Here is a 25518-nt window from a genome sequence, read left to right on the forward strand (position 1 = left end):
GCCTCGCAAAACAACATTGGTTTTCAGTTCAGAATTTTTTCTTAACATTAACGACCACAAATTTGTTTAAACATTTAAACGTTCACACCCATGACACACACACGGTTTAGACTGCAGAAACATGGTCTTGATTTGGGTGGCGGGGGGCCAAGGCTTTGCTGGAAATAGTCTGCCTCATTAGAGAATTCACCCGCATGGGCCTGGAAAATCAGCCCTGCCTTACCAGTATCCCCTAATAAAGACAATTAGATCAGCACAGAGGCAGGCAAGCAGGCGGGTCCCGGTGGATTGTGTGTGTGTGTGTTTGTGTGTGTGTGTGTGTGTGTGTGTGTGTGTACACTGTAAAAAAAAAAATCTAGTTGTTTCAACAAATTATTATTAAAGGTCCAATGCAGCCATTTTTATATCAATATCAAACCTTTTCTAGGTAACAATTAAGTACTTTACTCTGGTTGTTTTCAACAAAAATAGCTTCTTAGCAAAGAGCAATTTCTCAAGCAAGAATGTCCATAGGCCTGTCTGGGAATGGTCTGAGAAGGGAGGAAAACCTGAAAATGTGATGTAATTGGAGAGGTTTGGAACTCTCTTTCTTATTGGTCTATTAACTAATATACCACATGGTGATGTCACCATGGAAGGCCAAAACTCCATCCTACCAAAACAGGCAGATATTTCAGGCAGTGTTTTCAAACAGCTCTTACACTAAAAGGGCATTATCATCATGTTCACAATTTCACAGTATTATTCCAACCTCATTGTGTGGAAATGTATATAAAACACAGTAAATTCACGCTTTTGACTGCACTGGTCCTTTAAGTAACTAGTCCCACATCCTTTTTTTAGTGTTACCTGAACAAAAAAAATTGTCGGCAACCAAGAGGTTGAACTCACAACCTCTTGGTTCACAGCATTCCAATCGTCCTGCTATGCCACCATGTCTGTGTCAATTACAGATTTCAACTGTATTGCTAGATTTTGCACTTCAAAGTAAATCTCAGCTCTGTTAAAAGTAAAAATTTTTATTAAAAAATGCTGAAATAAGTCAAACAAATCAATGATGAGACAATAGTCAGATGAACGTATAATTGATATAGACGAAGCAGGAAAGTCGGTTTGCCATGAACCAAGAGGTTGTGAGTTCTTATCCCAGGTGAGGACATATACAATTACTGTATAAATGAACATGCATAATGTAATCATGTATGTCAATGTGTGTCAAATATGTACATTGAAACATTGTATGTTAAAAGCACTGTGTGTGTGTAGACAGTTGCATAGCCTTTTTTAGTTAAGATGCCCAAATAATAATTCATAGTTGAATTAACATATGAGACAAGTAGAGCAAACACATCATTTTAAATTGACAGATTTTTTGGAGCTAACTTGGACCGAATGTGAAGCTGGAATGTCTTGAGTTCATAAGTATTCAACCCATTCGTTATCACAAGCCTGAATACATTCAGGAGTAAGAAAGTCACATAATATGTAGCATGGACTCACTCTGAGTGCAATAATAGTGCTTAACATTATATTTTTATGACTACCTGATCTCTGTACCTCACACATACAATTATTTGTAAGGTCCGTCAGTAGAGCAGACACATTTCAAACACAGATTCCACAAACCACAAAGACCAGGGAGGTTTTCCATTGCCTCGCAAAGAAGGGCACCTATTGGTAGATGGGTGAAAACTAAAAACAAGCAGACATTGAATATCCGTTTGAGCATGGTGAAGTTATTAATTACACTTTGGATGGGGTATCAATACACTCAGTCACTGCAAAGATACAGGCGTCCTTCCTAACTCAGTTGCCGGAGAGGAAGGAATCCGCTCAGAGATTTTACCATGAGGTCAATGGTGACATTAAAACAGTTACATAGTTTAATAGCTGTGATAGCAGAAAACTGAGGATGGATCAACAACATTGTAGTTACTCAACAATACTAACCTAATTGACAGAGTGAAAAGAAGGAAGCCTGTACAGAATAAAACACTTCCAAAACATGCATCCTGTTTGCAACAAGGCACTAAAGTAATACAGCAAAAAATGTTGCTAAGCAATTAACTTTTTGTCCTGAATATAAAGTGTATGTTTGGTGCAAATCCAATATAACACGTTACTGAGTAGCAATCTCCATATTCAAGCATAGTGGTGGCTGCATCATGTTATGGGCATGCTTGTAATTGTTAAGGACTGGGGAGTTTCTCAGGATTAAAAAGAAATGGAATGGAGCTAAGCGCAGGCAAAATCCTAGAAGAAACCTGGTTCAGTTTGCTTTCCACCAGACACTGAGAGATGAATTCACCTTTCAGCAGGATAATTACCTAAAACACAAGGCCAAATCTAGACTGGAGTTGCTTACCAAGAAGACAGTGAATGTTCCTGAGTGTCCGAGTTCCAGTTTTGACTTCAATCTGCTTGAGAATCTATTGCAAGACCTGAAAATGGTTGTCTAGCAATTATCAACAACCAATTTAACAGAGCTTGAAGAATTTTGAAAAGAATAATGGGCAAATGTTGCACCATCCAGGTGTGGAACGCTCTTAGAGACTTACCCAGAAATACTCACAGCTGTAATTGCTGCCAAAGGTGATTCTAACATGTATTGAATACTTATCTAATTAGGATATTTTAGTGTTGTATTTTTTTTAAACACATTTTAGAATGTTTCTTCTACTTTGACATTACAGAGTATTTTGTGTAGATCATTGACAAAAAATGACAATTAAATCAATGTTATTCCCACTTTGTAACACAACAAAACGAAGAAAAAATCAAGGGGTGTGAATACTTTCTGAAGGCACTGTAAATACATCAAACACATACAATATACAATATTACAAAATATATTAAGAAAAACAGACACATTTATCAACATAGAGGTCTCTGATCATTACTCCGGACTGACCAAGGGGGACCAGAACATGTCATTTCAGAGAGCTCTGTAAGTTGTTCTGCATAAAGGGCGCAAAAAACTAAAAGTAGCTTTACCCAACTCTCTGGAGACCGAAAGGGTGCAGTGTTATCCAAGCCTGAGACCGGGTTTGGTCATTTGTAAGTCTAAATTAAATAAATGATGATAGATAGATAGGACGTTTCCGCATGAGTGCTTTATAGATTAACACAAGAAAAGACTGCTCTCTCCTTACATACAAAGAGGCCCAACCCACTTTTTGATACAAAACTCAATGGTGAGTTCTATAACCATCACCAGTAATAAACTTAGGGGCACAATGGAAAACAAAGGCAGTCAAAAGTGTGATTTTTCTGTGTTTTATATATATTTCCACACTATGAGTTGAGTAAACAAAAGTTGAGTAACAAAAAAAAAAGTCTGTGGATGTCACGACTTCCGAGGCTGCCTCCCCTCCTTGTTCGGGTAGGTTTCGGCGTTCGGCATCACCGGCTTACTAGCTACTGCCGATCCATTTATCATCACTCCATTTGTCTTGTCTTATCAATCACACACACCTGGTCCTTATCCCTCATTAGTCATTGTATAAGTGTTCCCTCTGCTTACCCTGTGTGGGTGATTGTTTGTAGAGCTGTGGGTAGCTCGGTTGAGCTACCCTTACCTTGTTGTTGCCAGGGATAAGAGTTTCCCCTGTGCCTGTTTCGTTGATCGCTATTTGAGCGCATTTGTGTATCAACGAAGGATTAAACGCTGTATTCGGTGATTACCCTCCTGTGCCTGCCTCCTTTCATCACACTCATCACAGTGGAACAAGTTACTTAATAATAATTTGTTGAAACAATTTTTACAGAGTGTGTACTGTTTGTGTGTGTGTGTACGTGTGTATGTATATGTATGCATGTCTGAGGGATAATACAAGTGAACATGTGTGCGTTTTTGTGTATGCACAGTGCTTTACTTGGGCAGGAGCTCACCGGAGCTGAGTACCGGCACCTCAAATTTTCTACTGCTTTCTCTTATAGAATATTAGCTCAAAAGTATTGTGGAGCTCCTGCACCAAAATATAAACAGTACCGGCACCCAACATGAGTACCAGCACCTATTTTTGTCCAAGTCAGTCACTGTGTATGCATGCATGTGCGACTATGCGCATGTGTGTGTGCGACTATGCACATGTGTGTGTGCGACTGAGTGTGTTTTTGTGAAATAGAAACTGGGGGTGGCTGAGGTTTCAAAAACATTTTCCATTTCAGTTGGGTTGAGATCCATACAAAGCCTACACCAATATGCACATTTCAGTTGATGTTTTTCACTTCTGTGCAACCTTATCCACCCTGTTATTTTGACCTTTTAAACCACAGCAATGTTTTGCCATCTCTTGGTAATATGAAGGAACCACAGCCTATCGGCCTATATGACATCCTGTCAATTCCTCTGCCAAAGCCTTTTGACTGTAGCAAATTATTGATTTTCAAAACTCCAAAGCCGATGTGGCTTCAAATACTACTTGAAATCTTTCAAATACTTTTAGTCTGCCTGGAGTGCCAGATGGGCGGGGTTTACAGTTGTGCAACTATTCTATTGGTGCCATCCATTGCGCCAGGCAAGCTGAATCAATCCCAGCTAAAGTGATGATTTCAAATAATATTTGAACCCAGGTCTGATTGTCAGTGATCCAGTGCTTATAAAGTACATTGTTCTGACAGTAGTAAAGTACATTGCTTTGACAGATTAAATTGCGTAATGATTATGAAAACAAAAACATCTCCTAATCATTTGAAATAGAATATCTTTGTCTATCTCACATTTTCCCTCTGTCCTGCTACTTGTAGGAAATATGGCAATATTGAAAGAAACAAAACAAGTCAAAGCCAATGCTTACAGTAGCCATCCAAAGCTGAATAGCTTGCATTGACAAAAAGAAGAGACACAATATTTCAAGTTCAGTCTCCAAAGGTCCGATGCCTCAGAGTCCTTTGGCCTCAGGCACTTTTTATCACTGTCCGCCTATAAAGTTCACACAAACAGGCAGAGAACACACAACAAGCATGTTAACCCTACCAGTCCAGCCTTCTCAGCATTTTTCATTACATAATTTCTATATTCTTCATCAAGTTTTAGATATCCTCTTATTCAGAGAAAACGCAACAATAGCCGAGGGGCTATACAGTGCATGGAATATGTTATGAAGGCAAGATTACGTCATGTGTTGACGTCACGTGATCAATGGAGGAATTTTGATGTTGAAAATGCTAGTCTTTGAAAACAACAGCTAGCCTAACGTAGCTGCTGTTTGTTTGGCTCATCTACACTGGGGTGGAGTTGCTATGTACTTAGCAAATTACGAGTACCATTCATAGCCTGATCAGGAGCTTCTGGGCATAATTTTCCACTGCGCTGTGAGCTAATGCATTGCAAGTGAAATTATAATATGCAGCGCGACATACTGTATGCTGTTACTTTTCTTATAGTTGAGCTCCATTCCCCAACCTTTCCCCTGCAATTTTTCCGGTTTTGTTTGAGCTAGAAACATCTGGGTACTTGCATTGGATCTGTCTCAATCCACTAAATCCGCTATTAGCTGCTGCTGTGAAAGGAGGCTGTGGTAGAGCGGTAGAGTGGCTATAAAGTCTGAATGGTGTGAGCTACAAGCTATAATGTTCTTCGGCTCGCAAGATACCCCCTTTTTCCTCCAAACATAACGATGGTCATTATGGCCAAACAGTTCTATTTTTGTTTCATCAGACCAGAGGACATTTCTCCAAAAAGTACGATCTTTGTCCCCATGTGCAGTTGCAAACCGTGGTCTGGCATTTTTGTATGGCGGTTTTGGAGCAGTGGCTTCTTCCTTGCTGAGCGGCCTTTCAGGTGCCTGGAGCACCTCGGGACTGCCATGGACGAGGTGATCCAGACCGTATGCCAACTGCAGGCTACACCTCCACCTTCCCAACTCCTCACGGTCGTTCCAGCCACCCCAACCACCATGAACACATCTACATCACTCGGTCCGATCAGCAACGTCCACCTGCCCCTCCCGGAGTGGTTTCACGGCACCCCAGCTCACTGTAGGGGGTTTCTACTGCAGTGTGACCTCCACCTTGCACGTCATGCCGGGACGGCCTCTGAAAGGGACAAGGTGGCCTTGGTGATTTCAGTGCTGACAGGCCGGGCTCTGGAGTGGGCGCACGCCGGCTGGGAGAGGGACGGTCCAGAAGTACAGTCCTATGAACGCTTCATCCAACTCTTCCATGCCTTTTTCGACCACCCAACCGAGGGCCGAGAGGGAGGTGAGCATCTCCTCCATCTGCGCCAGGGGTCCAGGACAGAGTCTGAGTACGCTCTGGATTTCCGGACGTTGGCTGCGTCCACTGGCTGGAACGATCAGGGCCTGTTGACGGTTTTCCACAGTGGGCTACAGGCAGATGTCCACACCGAGCTGTCCTGTTGCGATGAGGACCTCACGCTGGACCAGTTCATCGCCATGGCCATCCGCATGGATAATCTCCTGCGTGCCCGTCGTCGCCCATCCCAGGGGTTCGGGTCTCTCCCAGGAACCTCCTGCAAGACTGAGCCCATGGAGGTGGGCACGTCAACGCCGCCGTCAACAGGGTCTCTGCTCCTACAGCGGGGAGTCGGACCACCCCTGGAACACCTGTCCCAGAAGGAGAACCAGGCGAGGAAGCGACAGGCCGAGGAGCGCTCCTGCACCTTCCCAGGTAGGCGTGGATGTGCCTTGCTCCACTCTGTCCACCCAGCCCATCCTCCTCCCTGTCACCTTCCCGGACTATCCTGGTCCCCCACTGAGTCCTGCCCTAGTGGACTCAGGTGCTGCAGGCAATTTCCTAGACCGGTCAGTGGCCTTATCATTACGCATTCCTCTAGTCCCTTCACAACCCCCTATCCCAGTCCATGACCTAGGCAACCGTCCCCTAGGAACAGGACTGGTGAGCCAGACCACGATCCCCATTTCCCTCACAGTTGATCACAACCACCATGAACGCATCACGTTCCTCATCTTAGACTCTCCTGCACACCCCATAGTTTTAGGTCTCCCCTGTTACAGTTGCATAACCCAAGTATATCGTGGACAGAGAGGAGGCTGTTGGGTTGGTCGCAGGAGTGTCAGGGGAGGTGTCTCTCGGTGTCTATCTGTGCCACCTCCGTGGAAAGTCCGGAGCAGGCCACCCACGTCCCTATCCCGGAGGAATACCAGGACCTACAGGTGGCCTTTTCGAAGACTAGTGCCACATGCCTGCCCCCTCATCGCCCATAGGACTGCACTATCGACCTACTGCCTGGTTCTACCCTCCCGTGGGGGCACATTTACCCTCTCTCGAAATGCAGAGACCAGAGCCCTCACCTGCCCACTGTCCCGAGGGGCATATCTACATGCCCTCTGATGTGCGGGACCGTCTCCTCGCCTGGGCACACACAGCACCTGTGTCGGGGCACACGGGTATAGCCCGTACTATCGACTGTCTCTCCGACAAGTACTGGTGGCCCACCTTGGCCCGGGACTTCCTGGTTTACGTCTCTACCTGCTCCACCTGCGCACAGAGCAAGGCACAGAGACACCTCCCCTATGGCAAACTCCACCCGCTGCCGGTTCCACAATGACCCTGCTCCCATCTCTCCGTGGACTTTGTCACAGACCTTCCCCCCTCGGAGGGGCACACCACTGTGCTGGTCGTTGTGGACCGGTTTTCCAAAGCCTGTCATTTGATTCCTCTGCCTGGTCTCCCTACACCCATGCAGACCGCGGAGGCTCTCATCTCTCACGTCTTCCGGCGCTACGGGATCACGGAGGACATCGTGTCTGACTGTGGTCCTCAGTTCACCTCCCGTGTCTGGAAGGCCTTCATGAAATGACTGGAGGTCAACTCTGGGTACCGTCCCCAGTCTAATGGGCAGGTGCAACGGGTAAATCAGTAACTGGGTAGGTACCTTCGTAGTTACTGTCAGGACCAGCCGGGGGAGTGGGCTGCATTTCTGACATGGGCAGAACACGCACAAAACTCCCTCCGTCACTCCTCCACTAACCTCACACCCTTTCAGTGTGTTCTAGGCTATCAGCCGGCCCTGGCATTATGGCACTGGAGTCAGATCAAGGCTCCAGCGGTGGACGATTGGTTCAGGCGCACTGAGGAGTTATGGAACACAGCGCACACCCGATCGTCACCGCAGTGTGGCCCCGGTCTTTCACCCCGGTGACAGGGTCTGGCTTTCTACAAAGGACCTGCCCCTCCGCCTGCACTGCGGAAGCTGATCCCGCAGTTTGTTGGGCCATTCAAAGTCCTGAGGAGAATAAATGAGGTGACACGCAGATTACAGCTCCCTGTCAATTATCGTATCGGGTCCTGTCACACCAGCCTTCGCTTTTGCTCCCCATCCTGTCCAGCTCAGGTGTTCGGCATCGCCGGCCTTCTAGCTGCTGCTGAACCTGCTGCTGGCAAACGGCCTTCACTCATCAACCCCAGACTTGTCTCGTCATCATTACACACACCTGGTTCCAATCCCCACTCTATCACTGTATATATACTCCCTCTGTCATTTGTCTTTGTCGGTCATTGTATATGTTGCGTGTTTTCCTGAGAGGAATCTCTCCTACTATTTCCTGAGTACTTTATATTTTGCACTGTGGGTTTCGTCCCACTTTAAGCTATGGCGCTTTAATAAATTCAGTAGTTCTAAACATGTGACTGCTTCCTGCCTACTCCTCTCTACACTTGTGACACCAACCCTTACCATAACCACACTGCTAACACTAATGCCTAACTATAACCTTAAATTAAGACCAAAAAGCTAAAAAATAAAATCATAAACAGTTTAATATAGCTAATTTTGACTTTGCAGCTGGCCCATCTTGCAGAAATAACTCAGTTCTGCCTTAAGGACAAGTATCATCCAAAAAAATGTCAACCTGCTTAAGAGGCATTAGAAGAAGACAAAAATTAATATTACCAATTGAACATCTATTGCAGGATAAATCAATGTCAGAGTTTAGATAGCTGACCATAAATGGATTTTGCATTTTACTTTATGGGTTGGTTATGTAGGCTTCTTCTAACCCACTGTTTTCTACTACAGATAATAAAATATTTCTTATATCTTTACATAAAAACAACAACAGAGTCTGTCAGATATTCAGTCATTCCAATTAATTTAATACCCCTTGATATTCAAAAATAGGACTTGAAAGGAAATATTTAAATATCGATTAGCCAAATTGTTTTACCTGAGCATACCCCAAAAACGAAGGACTAATTAGCCTACTCTGTTGTTAAGGACTTTGTTGTCATTGAGGACTGTTTGGGCTCATTGCTTCGAGTTGAAAAATAAATGCTGCTCTCGGAATGGCATGCTTTGAGCACTACCAAAAAGTGCTATTTGCATGTGAAAAATGTATTCCATATGCTGCATTTGCTATAGGTCTATTGTTTACGTTTTTGTTGGTGACACTTTGATATCTCAATAATTTGCAGCTGTTTGTCTATCAAAAGTGCTTGAGTTTGAATATGTGTCTGTTAGGCCTATGGACTTTTTTTTAAATCAGCACAAATTAGATTGAGTAGTAAAAGCCCCACTCGTGGTGTTCTTAAATTCAACTCATTTTTTGACAGTATGCAGCACAATACCACGTGGGAGTGGTATAAACTTTCATTCCATAGGCTGGGATCCGCACGACACAGCTGTTGCAAGAGCGCATTTTTCACTGGCTGTCCACTGGGGCGTATTCTTTATGCCGTTTCTGTTGCAAAACGTTTCTTAAACGGAAGCAAACGGAACGAAACGGGGAGGGACCTACCTGAATTTGTCCAATAGAAACTCTCGTTTTGCTCTGTTTGCTTCCATTTGGTTCTTAAACGGTGAACAGTTTCCGTAATGAATACACCCCATGTCGCAAAAGCAATGATTGATAGGCAGCTTAAACTTCTTCAATTCAACCATTATTGGGTTTAACCTCTTAAGGATCAGACCCTTTTTTTCAATTTTTGCCTAAAATGACATACCCAAATCGAACTGCCTGTAGCTCAGGACCTGAAGCAAGGATATGCATATTCTTGATACCATTTGAAAGGAAACACTTTGAAGTTTGTGGAAATGTGAAATTAATGTAGGAGAATATAACACATTAGATCCGGTAAAAGATAATAGAAAAATATGCGTTTTCTATTCTGTTTTTTGTTCCATCATTTTTGAAATGCAAGAGAAATATGAAATTGCAGTTTAGGAGCAATTTAGATTTTGGCCACTAGTAGCAGTGTGTGTGCAACGTTTCAGATTGATGCAATATTGGACTATTTTTTATCAAGTCTGCCCAAATGTGCCGAATTGGTCAAATGATACATTTTCAAGTACATAACTATAGAGAACATACAAAAATGAAATGGTAATACAAAATGTACGTTTGCACACTCCCGGGAATGTCATACATGATGGATCATTAGCTTATACACAAACTTTCACACATCTAGATGGCCAGGTGGGGTGGGTGTGGAGCCAGAGACAGCAGGGGTTCAAACTGTAGAACCCAGTTCCTACATTTGAATATAAAAATGGATTTTATCAAACAAAACTATGCTACATTTTATCTCTGGGACCCTTAGGATGACAAATCAGAGCAAGATTACTGAATGTAAGTACATTATTTAGCTTCAGAGGGGAATGTATCAAACTAGTTGCCGTGATACGTTTTTTGTTGTTGTGCACTCTCCTCAAGCAATAGAATGGTATTCTTTCACTGTAATAGCTACTGTAAATTGGACAGTGCAGTTAGATTATGTAGAATTTAAGCTTTCTGCCCATATAAGACATGTCTACGTCCTGGAAAGGTTGCTGTTACTTACAACAGTCATGCTAATCACATTAGTTCACGTTAGCTCAACCGTCCCATATACGGGACACCGATCCCATAGAGGTTAAATACACATATACATTTGTGAACAGCCATCCACAACAACTACAATCCGTAAGGTGCAAATAGCTAAATGAGAGAGCAGCAGTGTGATTCGCATCAATGCGCTATGTAGCCTAATAGGCCTAAGTGACATCTGTATCGCCCGTAGGCTACACCACTGCTGTAGTCATTACCTCTAAGAGTTTATTCAAGTTGGATAATCTTTGGATTCCGACAACTGTCGCACCATTGGAAGTATCCTACAAAAGCCTGTTCCTGCTCTTTTCCTGCGATCCATCAAACGCATTTGGTGTGTCATCATAGTGTTCTCTGACTTGTGGTCAGACTCGCTCAGGCAGAACAAACTTAAACTTGCTGCCTTTTTTCAATGCTGATTTGAATGTCATTGAGAAAACAGAAAGGTGTCAAATAATTATTTGGCAAACATCCTTTCTGAATTTAAAAGTAATCCTAGAAGTAATCATCTAGTTTTTCAAAAGTATCTGTAATCTGACTACAATTTTTTTGTTGGTAATGTAACGAATTGCATTTACAGGTATTTTTGTAATCCGTTACTCCCCAACCCTGTATACAGTGTAAACAAGTATACTTATATACCAGTTTACGTTTTCCACTGTTATAGGCATTTGGGTTTTGCTCAATATCATTTTCAATTTCGATTTGGATTATAGAGGTTGGTTCTGTTTGGGTGTGGCTTGCCCTGATTGGAATCATCCTTGTTGGTCAGGATGTGTTGCACCTGTAGCCTCGTTAGTCTGTCATTAGTTTCACCCAGAGCTCCAGTGGGCATGAGAGACCTAGACCACTGTTTAGCGTTCCCTCTTTAAGTTTGTGAATACAAAGCCTTTTATTTTGGGTCTCCCTATTTGGTTTGCTCCACTTTCTTTTTACTGCATATTATAGGTTGGTGTTGGTTTTTATTTTCGTTTGCCTTTTCTTGTGCAAATTTAGTGGGCACTTATGGTGAGTGTCTTTTAGGACCCATATTTCTTGTTGCTTGCAACTTTCAGTGGACATAGGTGGCTTTGAGAACCTCTTCGAAACCCCTACCTGTTTTGTTTTGGTTGTTTTTAGTGACTCTTTGTTAGTTCCCCCTTCTGTTTGAGAGATCATTTTTTGGTTTCTTTTTGGGGAATGTAACATTCACACATAGCTTCATTTATCTGGTACACTTTACTGTAGGTGTCCTTTGTATGCATTCATAAAGCCTTTATAACAGCTACATAACATGCCGTTGCTCAATAACTGTTAACGAAGGCTTATGATGAATGTTATAATGTGTTATGTAGCTGTTATAAAGGTTATGTGAATGTGAAAGGACACCTACAGTAAAGTGTAACCTTGTTGGTAACAGATTACTGATAAATACAATGGATAGTTTGTATCTGTGGATTTTATAAATTACTATTAAAACGTTCTACAGGGTTATTCATGCACATACTGTTGTGGATTTACTTCTTAAAACATTGTAATAGTTATGTTTTAAAATAGGGCCTTTCATGCAGCCACCATGTTCAGAGAGTCCTGTGTATTGACAGTAGCAGGCTAGCAGTTGACAGTGGTATGTCCTAGATAGTTAAGTTGAGATAAACAGTGTTATGAAATGCCTCTGGACAGACAGAACAGTGTGACTTAGAGGCCTGGGATGTGTTAAGTATGGGGTGCATGGAGGGACACACTGAACCTTAAGAGGCCTGGGACAGATGATGGCCCATATTATGTTTTTCCACCATCACGAAAGGAGATTTAGGAGAGATATGGGAGAGCAAAGAGAGCTGTGTTCCTGTGGGATAGAAACCAGGAGGGAGAAAGAGACAAATACCAGGCGAGAGAGAGCGAGAGGTGGAGAAAGAGAAAGAGAGCGAATGAGGGGGGTGGAAAGAGTCAGGGAAAGAGAGAGGGGCCAAAAGAGAGAGAATGAGAGATAAGCACAATAAGAGATGACAAGAGCCACAAAGAGAGAGACATACACTTCAAGAGAGAAAGTAACAAATGCCAGTAGAGAGAAGAGACCAAACGTTCTCCATCATTTCCTCTCGGTCTATGACATCATAGTTACGACAGATGAATCATTTTGGGAGTTGACGGCTTCCATGAGCAAGAGGATATTACTATGTTCACATACTTCACCCTCTCTAATCTAGAAAATATCAGTGCATACACATGTCTGTTTTGTCATTATATCTCTATCATACAGGACATCATCATCTATGTATTTATGTTACCTTAGAATGAAAGATTGAAACAAGTCCTGCTGAGATTGAAACAAGTCCTGCTGAGATTGAGGCTGTTAATATGGACACCGTTGTACATATAGACTAGCTAGTTCCAATACTTACTCAGTCCTCTTCATCCTTTATGGGACATAAGGCAGCAATAATTTTCTGCCACTGGAATATGTCTTTGGCCACAGCTTGTGTAGTAGTTCCAATGGGCTATATGTATTGCTGCAAAATCATGACACATGTAGATCATGTATAGAACATGGATCTTTTGACTCATGTGTTTCTTTTCCTCCCTCAATCCCCCAAAGGTCAAAAGTGTGTGTTTTGGCAGGGTTAAGTGGTATGCATAGCAAAGGCACGACCACCAATGACTAATACAGATGTTGGATCAATAATCAGAAATGTGTCTCTCTTCTCCTCTTTAGTCCCCCAAAGTACACAGCTACCCCACGATGGACACCGTCCCCCTCCTGCTAAGCAAAGTCAAACCTGAACCTCCTGAGGACCTGCTCTCCCATGATCCCCACTTCCAGACACAGACCGAGCCTGTCGACCTGTCAATCAACAAGCCCCGCCCCTCACCCCCGTCCTTCACCTCCACCGCTTCTCCTGTCACTTCGGCTTTCTCTCCGCCCTCCATTTCTTCTTCATCATTGTCATTCTCCTCTCTGTCTGTCATCACCTCCGCCTCGTCCGTGCTCACACCCGGGCCCCTGGTAGCCCCTGGAGCTGCTGTCCGGGGTCATCATCATCAACAGCAGTTTTTGCACATCATGCACCCCGTGCCGCCGCCACGCTCCAGCCCCCTGAACCTTGGAGGGGTACAGGGCAGAGGAGGAGTAGGGGGTAAGATGGGGGGCCACCAAGTGCATCGTATCCCTGTGGTGGTGCAGTCGCTGCCCCTCATGCACACCAAGGCCGTGCGCTCCCCCTCCAGCCTCCACAACAATGCCATCATGCTACCTCTGCTGGACGACCACAAGAGCCACCATTGCAAAGGTGAGACAAAGAGCGTGCTCTCTCTCTCTCTTATCTGTCGCTCTCTTTATCTCTCTCTCTCTCTCTCTCTCTCTCTCTCTCTCTCTCTCTCTCTCTCTCTCTCTCTCTCTCTCTCTCTCTCTCTCTCTCTCTCTCTCTCTCTCTCTCTCTCTCTCTCTCTCTCTCTCTCTCGTCATCCTGAAGAGTCATGTGAGACAAGGCAGAAGACTACCTTCTCTCTGTGATCTCACATCTCATTTCCAAATTGTCTTCGGTCTTCTCCTCCCTCGCTCTTCTCTTTTTACTCTTTATGGGAATGTACAGTATATGACAAAAGTGGGACAAGGATATTTATGTAACACTTCATCTTACCTTGCCATGTACTGCAGTTACTGTACACTATAAGCCCTGTGTGTCACAACAGTGTCATGACTGTTTAGTTGCATGTATTGTCTTGTACCCGGACGCAACAGCCTGACATTCAGACAAACATCATACTAAACATCTTCCTGCCTTATCATCCCAATGCCATAGATGGAGTTACTTGGGATAAAGTTAGCCACCCATACATAGTCCTGCCTTCTCCTCCCTTCTGTCTCAACAGACAATGTCTACAATACAGTATGAGAACACTTCTGATCAGAAATGAAAAGAGAGAGGAGACAGAGAAAGACACAACACCATCCGGTGTAATGACAGGCATGTGTGTGCCCTATGCTAAAGAGGGACCCCAGGAGATAACGCACTCCTTCTGAGAGCAGATGAGATTTAGAGGATGAAAAGCTTTCTGTCTGTAAGTGTGAGGATTTTTCTCCTCGGCCGTCCTATTGCCTCCAGTCCAAGTAACGAGGACCAGGCAGGCTGCCGTATTTCTTTCCCCTAATCTAAAGCACACATCTGGGTCTGGGTTATACTTAGATTTGAGAGAGAGAGAGGATTTGAGAGAGTGAGAGAGAGAGAGAGTTTTGGAGCAGGCAGGCTTGTTACAGGGTGTGGTTTTATAGTCACTGTGTGTAAACCACTAGTGACTTTGGGTGTTTCTGTCAAGTGGACTGGAGGCTGTACACTGGGGAGCAGTTTGTTGTAAAATAACATTGTTTATCTGAGGTTGCTGTCCGTCACTCCCTGGCAGATTGACACACACACACCCACTCATTGGGTATGCGGGAGGGTCCACTGAGACGGGCGCTTTAAACGCTGGGTGTCTGCATTCTGGGAGAGGAGAGAGGACGAAAGAGAGGAAAAACAAGGATTGCGTAATAGGGTGGAGACCGATATTGAAGATGGGTGGCAGTGTACATTGAGAGCACAGACACACACACACACACACACACACACACACACACACACACACACACACACACACACACACACACACACACACACACACACAGCAACACCACCAGCTCCATCCAGTGTGTGAGAGGAGAGCATGGGAATCGGGGTCAGCCCTGGGGTGGGGCAGACACAGTCACTGTGGTTATACAGCCAGAACATGAGGCACACAGAGCATTGCATTGTACTGTATTGTACTGTACAGTTACCGTGTGTGTACATTTGTGTGTGTGCATATTTGTGTGTGTGTGTTTTATGGGTCATATAGCGTAAGACGTTACAGAAAGAACATTGCATTCAACTGTAGAGTCATTGGGTTTGGCAGTACTGCAATGATATCCAGGCTCTGTCGCAGCCGGCCGCGACCGGGAGACTCATGGGCGGCGCACAATTGGCCCAGCGTTGTCCAGGGTAGGGGAGGGAATGGCCGGCAGGGATGTAGCTCAGTTGATAGAGCATGGCGTTTGCAACGCCAGGGTTGTGGGTTCGATTCCCACGGGGGGCCAGTATAAAAGAAAATGTATTCACTAACTGTAAGTCGCTCTGGATAAGAGCGTCTGCTAAATGACTAAAATGTAAATGTAAAATGTATATCCAAACAAACTGTTTCTCTGGTTGGAAAAGCACTGCAGAGCGAGCCAAAGTACTGTACCGTCCTTTCACTATAGACACATAGTGGAATGCACACTAATATGCTTATTTGTATGATTACATGACCTGTCCCCTCATTTGACACATTATTGTTCTCCTTTTATGGAGAGTCACTCTCCTTTCATATTTTACTGACAGACAGATTTGAAACAGTTGGAGATAGATGAGGAGGAGACACAGAGAGAAGGGAACACTCTGGGATTGAACCCCAGTCTCCTGCGGGGTGTCACATATGTGCATGGAGCCAGGAGTGTTAACACTGGACCACAGCTCCACACTATTGTGCTTCTTTGTAGGATGTGACATTTGTTCCTGATGTATTGATAACTGGCAATCATACTGAGTTGCAGACATGTAAGAATCCCTAAGTGTCACTATATTAGTCTCAATAAGTAATGTTCGTAATGTCTCCTTGGGAATTGCTGTTGCTGTATGCATTATCTGTACTGGACTGTAATGAAGTGTAGGATCAAGAGAATGATGAAAGAACAGCTCTCTTCTCTCTCCCTCTCTCTCGCTCTATCTCTTTTCTCACTCTCTCTCACACGGACACGGCCCTACCGCCCACCCACCCCCCATACACACACTCAGGTTGGCCATCCTCTTTCAGAGAGAGGGGCATGTGCCCTTCCTCTCTCATATCGGTCTCCGGGAGCAGGTTGCCATGGAAACTAGGCTTGACTGGAAACAATAGGCAAGAAAGAGAGAGAAAGAAAGAAATGCGCCAGGGCTCTTCCCACCTCTCCACCATGTACTCCTCTTTTGTGTCCCCTTCCCTCGCTCCAAATACACGTTTTCCAACTAACGTCTCTACTAATCAGCCTGTGTAATTAGGGGTCTTGCTGAGAATGTAGATTCTCAGTCTTGGGGGGAAGGAAGACCCTATAAAGGAAAATCAGAGACAGAGTTGTAGTTTTAGTATTGGCTGTGTTTTCTTTCTGCTGTAATACTCAGACCTGGGTTCAAATAGTGATTGAAATTTTTCTAAATACTTTGAGCATTTGCTTGAGTCTGTCTGGAGTGCCAGTGGGAGGAGTTTGGCAATTTTGGAGACTACTGTATAACTTTGGTTTAATTGCCCAAAGCAAACTCAATCCATCACAGTTTTGAAAGGGTTTGAATAATATTTGAACCCGGGTCCTACAATAACCCCATGTCTGTCTCCTGCCTACAGACCCATATTATTAGAGACCATTATGGCCACTGTCTGCACTGCTCTGAGACAGCAGCTGAGCTGGTAGATGGGGGAAGAGAGAGTAGCATCCAGATAGACAGCATACTAGAGAGAGTGTATAGGACATGCTTTGTTGTATATTATTGCATCTATGAACTATGGTAAACCCCTCTCTAACTGTAACACATTGAATGCACTGTGTACCAAGAGGTGAAACAAATATTTTTGTCTATTAACATTGACAAGCCACCGGGGTCTGACAACTTGGATGGAAAATTACTGAGGATAATAGCGGACGATATTGCCACTCTTATTTGCCATATCTTCAATTTAAGCCTACTAGAAAGTGTGTGCCATCAGGCCTGGAGGGAAGCAAAAGTCATTCCGCTACCTAAGAATAGTAAAGCCCCCTTTACTGGCTCAAATAGCCGACCAATCAGCCTGTTACTAACCCTTACTAAACTTTTGGAAAAAATTGTGTTTGACCAGATACAATGCTATTTTACAGTAAACTACTTTCAGCACGCTTATAGGGAAGGACATTCAACAAGCACAGCACTTACACAAATTACTGATTAGCTGAGAGAAATTGATGATAAAAAGATTGTGGGAGTTGTTTTGTTAGACTTCAGTGTGGCTTTTGACATTATCGATCATAGTCTGCTGCTGGAAAAATGTATGTGTTATGGCTTTACACCCCCTGCTATATTGTGGATAAAGAGTTACCTGTCTAACAAAACACAGAGGGTGTTCTTTAATGGAAGCCTCTCCAACATAATCCAGGTAGAATCAGGAATTCCAGAGGGCCCATTACTTTTTAAAATCTTTACTAACGACATGCCACTGGCTTTGAGTAAAGCCAGTTTGTCTATGTATACGGAAGACTCAACACTATACACGTCAGCTACTACAGCGACTGAAATGGCTGCAACACTTAACAAAGAGCTACAGTTAGTTTCAGAATTGGTGGAAAGGAATAAGTTAGTCCTAAATATTTCAAAAACTAAAAGCATTGTATTTGGGACAAATCATTCACTAAACCCTAAACCTCAACTAAATCTTGTAATGTATAATGTGGAAATTGAGCAAGTTGAGGTGACTAAACTGCTTGGAGTAACCCTGGATTGTAAACTGTCATGGTCAAAACATATTGATACAACAGTAGCTAAGATGGGAGAAGTCAATAATAAAGCGCTGCTCCGCCTTCTTAACAGCACTGTCAACAAGGCAGGTCCTACAGGCCCTAGTTTTGTCGCACATGGACTACTGTTCTGTCGTGTGGTCAGGTGCCACAAAGAGGGACTTAGAAAAATTGCAATTGTCTCAGAACAGGGCAGCATGGCTGGCCATTGACATGCATATTATTAATGTTAGCTCTCTGTGTACATCCAATCTCTCCTGGCTCAAAGTGGAGGAGAGATTGACTTCATCACTACTTATATTTGTGAGAGGTATTGACATGTTGAAGGCACCGAGCTGTCTGTTTGAACTACTGGCACACAGCTTGGACACCCATGCATACACCACAAGACATGCCACCAGAGGTCTCTTCACAGTCCCCAAGTCCAGAACAGACTATGGGGATGTGCACAGTACTACATAGAGCCATGACTACATGGACCTCTATTCCACATCAAGTAACTCATGCAAGAAGTAAAATTTGATTTAAAAAACAGATAAAAATACACCTTATGGAACAGCGGGGACTGTGAAGCAACACAAACATAGGCAGGGACACATGCATACACACACACACGATAACATACACACTATACACACACGTACACATGGATTTTGTGTTGTAGATATGTGGTAGTTGAGTAGGGGCCTGAGGGAAAACACTTAATGTGTTGTGAAATCTGTTGTGAATGTATTGTAATGTTTTTAAAGTTGTATAACTGCCTTAATTTTGCTGGACCCCAGGAAGAGTAGCTGCTGCCAAGGCATGGGGATCCATAATACATACAAATACATATACCAGGATTGGTACAGAGTGCATTCAATTTCTACTTTAATTCAGTCAATTCAAGAATTAAACTGAAATTCCGTTTCCAATTCCAATTTTCCTCTATGATTCTCAATGAACTGACTATTGAAATGGAATTGAACCCCAATGCAAGTGTGTATTTTGTATTTTACCATGTACTGTATGTGCTCCATATATTGACATTGTAATAAGGTGTAGATGAATTGTCACACATTTTGTAGCGATATTCTGTTGGGTTGGTCAGAGTTTGTTCATTGCATTGCTCTGCCTCTGTCCTGGCAGTACTCTGAGAGCAGGAGAATGCTTAACTATAGAATAGCTGAAGGCCCTGGTCATATAACCAGTGAGTCGCCCATTGGAGAAGTTGTGACATTCTCAAAGGAACATTAGCAACAATAGAGCATTGCTCCAATCGGCTGGAGGTCAAGGGTCACATTTGGCCTGGTCAATGAAAAGAGAATTTACACATGTAGAATTGAGCTTGGTAACTGAGGAAAATGAAGCTGTGGATGATCAGGAATGGGAAACTGCAGGCCTATTGCGGGGAGTGCAGGCTTTTGTTCTTGCCCAGCTCTAAAACAACTAACAGTGGTCTATAATGAAGACCATGTACACACTGTGGTCCCTGTTACCCACCACAGGATTACACAGTGAGCAGAGCTCAGTCTTTCTTAACATATCATTTCATTCCTCTATACATGAAAGGCAAAAGCCTGAATGTGTTTTACAGAATTTATTGTAAAATAATATTTCACAAGCTTTCATAATATATTTTTTAATAAAAGAGAGATGTCTGTACATTAGTCTGCTGTAGGAGAGATGTGCTTTTGAACAAATAGACAGTGATGTTTTTGTCTAAAGCTCAACCCACACGGACTGTGGGCATGTAGACACACACACACACAGTTGATGGGCTATCACTATCACAACGTCCCCCACCCACTGCTCAGAGACAACAACAACGCCCAAATACACTGCACCACCCAGCTTTTTATCTACAAGGCGGGGGTGATAGTGGCTAATAATATGTGTGTGTGCATATGTGTATTAGTGTATGTTCGTGTCTGCACATGTGGGGGTGTCTCTGGGGTGGGCCCATCCTCAGTGTAGACCCTGCAGGCACTTCCTGTCAGGAGCTGTCAATCATGCCAGACAACTGGCCTGAGGGCAGGACAGCCTGTTTGCATGGCTACCCATACTCCTTGCTCCTGCCAATCGCTACGCCACGCCCATGGACGTTATTGTCTTCTCCGCAGTGAGTCTGGATCTGAGTACCTCCCCGAACCTTCACCGAATGTGAACACATTCGGGGCCGTCTGATTGACCCAGGGTTGGGCTAGAGCCAGAGCACACGTGGGTAAAGCGGCAGCTTGAAAATGTGTCATTTGCTTTGGTTAGAGACAATCCAAACACTGATGACTATGTTTTGTACAACGACCCTCGTGCCCCTCGTCACCACAAACAACTTCAATGATGGCAGTGTCATACTAAAGAATGTAGCGAACGACAGAGCAGCGGAAGACTTCTGTGTGAGTCGTCAGACTAACGGCCTGTAGCATGGCATGAGCATTTTCACTCCCTGTGGTGCCGAACACACATGGACGCATGCACGCACGCTCGCACACTCACACACAGAGAGGTTCAGACAGTCTACCGTACAGGATGTACTGGGTGTTTTCAGTATCTATTTTGGTCTGCAGAAAGGGTAAGAGGGCTGGGGCTTTGATTGCTGTTAGATGCAAAGAAGAGAAAATATAGCTACAGTATTACAATTCTGAAAAACATTCATTTGGTTTTCTATGAGTGAAGTGACGTGGCCTTCATCAAGCTCTTCTTTGAGTGAAATTTAATGTATTGAACATGACTATGAATGAAATTCAAAGAAAGTATGTCAGAGCATTCTGACTAGGAATGAGAAATCGGTGTCAGACAGGTCATTTGAATAATACCAAAGTAGCAACATAGAGGGAAAATATCAAATAAAATCCAAGTAACTGGAAACCATGTACAGTAAGAGCAAATTATTTTACAGAAAACTAAAAAAACATTGTCTGATATGTTGGACTGTTATTCGATGCATACAGTATGACATATGATTAAAACATATACTGTATTTTAAGGAGTGGTTGTTGATAGACAAAACTTTTTGTAAAGTGTATCGGTTTGTCTGTGTCTGTATATGGTACAGTATACAGTATAATGTAATATGGAACTTCTGTCTTTGTCTTCCGTGTTTGTGTCTAATGGCAGTACAAACAAACCCTAACATCATACATATATCCTATCTTAATTTGACTAGTTTCTCACAGCAGGAATTATAAATAATATACATTTTTGTAGGGGTTGATAAAAACAATTCTTAGGATACAGTGGGGTCTGAAATTATTGGCACCCTTGACAAAGAATACTGTATAAAATACAAATACTGAGCTTTATTGGTGTGTGTGGCAAAATAGTTATATTTTCATGTCATCCAACAAATGTAAATGCCTGGCGTGTGCAAAACGGCAATGGCACTTGGAATGGAACCGGTGCTATTGTCAGATGACATGAAAATAGAGCTCTTTGGCCACGCACACCAGTAGTGGGTTTGGCATCAAAATAATTATGCATAAGCAGAATAGAACCCCATACCTACTGTAGAATATGGTGATGGATCTTTGATGTTATGGTCCTATATTGCTTCCACTGGTCCTGGGGCCCTTGTTAAGGTCAATGCATGATGAACTTTACCCAGTACCAGGACATTTTATCAAAAAACCTGGTTGCCTCTGCCAGGAGGCTGAAACTTGGCCGCAAGTGGATCTTCCATCAAGACAATAACCCCAAGCATCAAAATCCACAAAGAAATGGTTAACTGACCACAAAATCAACATTTTGCAATGGCCATCTCAGTCTCTGATCCCCTTTGAAAACCTGTGGTTTGAATTGAAGAGGGCAGTCAATAAACGCAGACAAAGGATATCAAGGATCTGGAAAGATTCTGTATGGAGGAATGGTCTAAGATCCCTCCCAATGTATTCTCCAATCTCATAAAACACTTTAGAAAAAGGCTCAGTGCCGTTATCCTCGAAAGGTGAGGTATTGAAAGATATTGAAAACAGGGGTGCCTATCATGTTTACCACTATCTTTTTGAGAGAACAATAATATTACTTGTCAAATAAAATATCTTTCTCTGAACAATTACACTGAGTGTACATAACCTTAGGAACATCCCCTTTTGCCCTAAGAACATTAGGAACACACCCTTTTGCCCTCAGATCAGCCTCAATTCTTCAGGGTATGGACTCTACAAGGTGTCGAAAGCTTTCCACAGGGATGCTGGCCAATGTTGACTCCAATGCTTCCCACAGTTGTGTCAAGTTGGCTGGCTGTCCTTTGGGTGTTGGACCATTTTTGATACACACGGGAAACTGTTGATTGTGAAAAAACCCAGCAGCGTTGCTGTTCTTGACACACTCAAACTGGTGCGCCTGTTCAAAGGTACTTCAATATTTTGTCTTGCCCATTCACCCTCTGAATGGCACACATACACAATCCATGTCTCAATTGTCTCAAGGCGTAAAAATCCTTCTTTAACCTGTCTCCTCCCCTTCATCTACACTGATTGAAGTTGATTTAAGTGACATCAATAAGGGATCATAGCTTTCACCTGGATTCACCTGGTCAGCGTGTCATGGAAAGAGCAGGTGTTTCTAATGTTTGTCCATTCAGTGTATATTAGTATAAAATAATAATATTTCCCACTTTTTTTGCATACAATATAGCTCAGTATTAGTATTTTATTTTATACAGTATTTTTTGCGAATCTTGCCAATAATTTCGACACCCACTGTAAATCAAGTCTGACATTTTAAACCTCTAATACGCTACAAGAAAAATTATCTTCTACCACAGTGATCAAATTAAGATAGTATATCTGTATGTCTAACTCATGTAACCTCTTGACAGTATCACATGTTACAGTACAGAATATAAAATATGGGACTAACTCTTCTCTGTCTGTCTCCATGGCAGCACGCACTGACCACAACGGCTTGTCGCCACGGCACATCAAGAGTGACAGTGACGATGACGACCTGCCCAATGTCACACTGGACAGCGTTAACGAGACCGGATCTACTGCTCTGTCTATAGCACGGGCCGTACAGAAGTAAGTACAAGCGTGTGTGTTCTGTGTGTGTGTGTTTGTGTATTATGTGTCCCTCTGTATAGGCTTTACCACCCTCCCTATGTGTCTAGTCCATCTGTGTATAATAAGATGAGTCAGGGCTTCCCCATCCTAGTGCAGTCTGATAATCAGAACCAGGGTTTCAGTCTGCTCTCCCTACCCCCTAAACCTAGAAACCTCCAGACCCAGCACTCATACTTTAACCCAGCCAGGTCACGCGTGATACAAGTCAGTATTCAACGTCCATCCATGTCTGAGGACATTGGGAGTTGACTTGGAAACCGACCACTAAGGGCAACAGTAAGTGCTGTTACCATCAAGTAGGTTTTGGTTTTGAGTTTGATAGGCTGTTGTGGACGGGGATGGTGGATGGCCTTAAGCATCTGCCTCTGGTGCCAAAGGTTGCATGTTCGAATCCAATGATAGAAAGGTAGAAGCAGCTACTCTTCCTGGGGTCCAGCAAAATTAAGGCAGTTATACAATTTTTAAAACATTACAATACATTCACAACAGATTTCACAACACATCAAGTGTGTGCCCTCAGGCCCCTACTCAACTACCACATATCTACAACACAAAATATAATGTGTTTTTTATTTAAAAAAATTATTTCACCTTTATTTAACCAGGTAAGCCAGTTGACAACAAGTTCTCATTTACAACTGTGACCTGGCCAAGATAAAGCAAAGCAGTGTGATAAAAACAACAACACAGAGTTACATATCGGGTAAAACAAAACATAAAGTTAAAAAAAATACAACAGAAAATATATATATATACAGTGTGTGCAAATGTAGCAAGTTATGGAGGTAAGGCAATAAATAGGCCATAGTGCAAAATAATTACAATTAGTATTAACACTGGAATGATAGATTTGCAAGAGATGATGTGCAAATAGAGATACTGGGGTGCAAATGAGTAATATAAATAAATAACACTATGGGGATGAGGTAGTTGGGTGGTCAAATTTCAGATGGGCTGTGTACAGGTGCAGTGATCGGTAAGGTGCTCTCACAACTGATGCTTAAAGTTAGTGAGGGAGATAAGAGCCTCCAGCTTCAGAGATTTTTGCAGTTCGTTCCAGTCCTTGGCAGCAGAGAACTGGAAGGAATGGCGGCCAAAGGAGGTGTTGGCTTTGGGGATGACCAGTGAGATATACCTGCTGGAGCGCATACTACGGGTGGGTGTTGCTATGATGACCAATGAGCTAAGATAAGGCGGGGATTTGCCTAGCAGTGATTTATAGATGGCCTGGAGCCAGTGGGTTTGGCGACGAATATGTAGTGAGGACCAGCCAACAAGAGTGTACAAGTCACAATGGTGGGTAGTATATGCAGATTTATTTGACAAAAAGGATGGCACTGTGATAGACTATATCCAATTTGCTGAGTAGAGTGTTGGAAGCTATTTTGTAAATGACATCGCCGAAGTCAAGGATCGGTAGGATAGTCAGTTTTACGAGGGCATGTTTGGCAGCATGAGTGAAGGAGGCTTTGTTGCGAAATAGGAAGCCGATTCTAGATTTAACTTTGGATTGAAGATGCTTAATGTGAGTCTGGAAGGAGAGTTTACAGTCTAACCAGACACCTAGGTATTTGTAGTTGTCCACATACTCTAGGTCAGACCCGTCGAGAGTAGTGATTCTAGTCGGGTGGGCGGGTGCCAGCAGCGTTCGATTGAAGAGCATGCATTTAGTTTTACTTGTTTTTAAGTGCAGTTGGAGGCTACGGAAGGAGTGTTGTATGGCATTGAAGCTTGTTTGGAGGTTTGTTAACACAGTGTCCAATGAAGGGCCAGATGTATACAAAATGGTGTCGTCTGCGTAGAGGTGGATCTGAGAATCACCAGCAGCAAGAGCAACATCATTGATATACACAGAGAAAAGAGTCGGCCCAAGAATTGAACCCTGTGGCACCCCCATAGAGACTGCCATAGTTCCAGACAACAGGCCCTCCGATTTGACACATTGAACTCTATCTGAGAAGTAGTTGGTGAACCAGGCGAGGCAGTCATTTGAGAAACCAAGGCTATTTAGTCTGCCAATAAGAATGCGGTGGTTGACAGAGTCGAAAGCCTTGGCCAGGTTGATGAAGACGGCTGCACAGTACTGTCTATTATCGATCGCGGTTATAATATCGTTTAGGACCTTGAGCGTGGCTGA

The 25518-nt window shown here is 43.3% G+C and overlaps 1 protein-coding gene across 1 annotated transcript in view; it reads left to right on the top strand.

Moving 5' to 3' along the window:
- LOC311129013 (Krueppel-like factor 12) overlaps positions 1 to 25518 on the top strand; it is a 171137-nt gene that overhangs the window by 88313 nt on the left and 57306 nt on the right. The window contains exons 3-4 of the mRNA XM_084161259.1: positions 13486 to 14059; positions 23204 to 23339. Of these exons, the coding sequence (XP_084017385.1) occupies positions 13486 to 14059; positions 23204 to 23339 (710 nt within the window). The remainder of the gene's footprint in view (positions 1 to 13485; positions 14060 to 23203; positions 23340 to 25518) is intronic.

Source organism: Coregonus lavaretus (genome assembly GCF_964263955.1).
Source record: "Coregonus lavaretus genome assembly, chromosome: 5".
In the NCBI taxonomy this organism is placed as follows: domain Eukaryota; kingdom Metazoa; phylum Chordata; class Actinopteri; order Salmoniformes; family Salmonidae; genus Coregonus; species Coregonus lavaretus.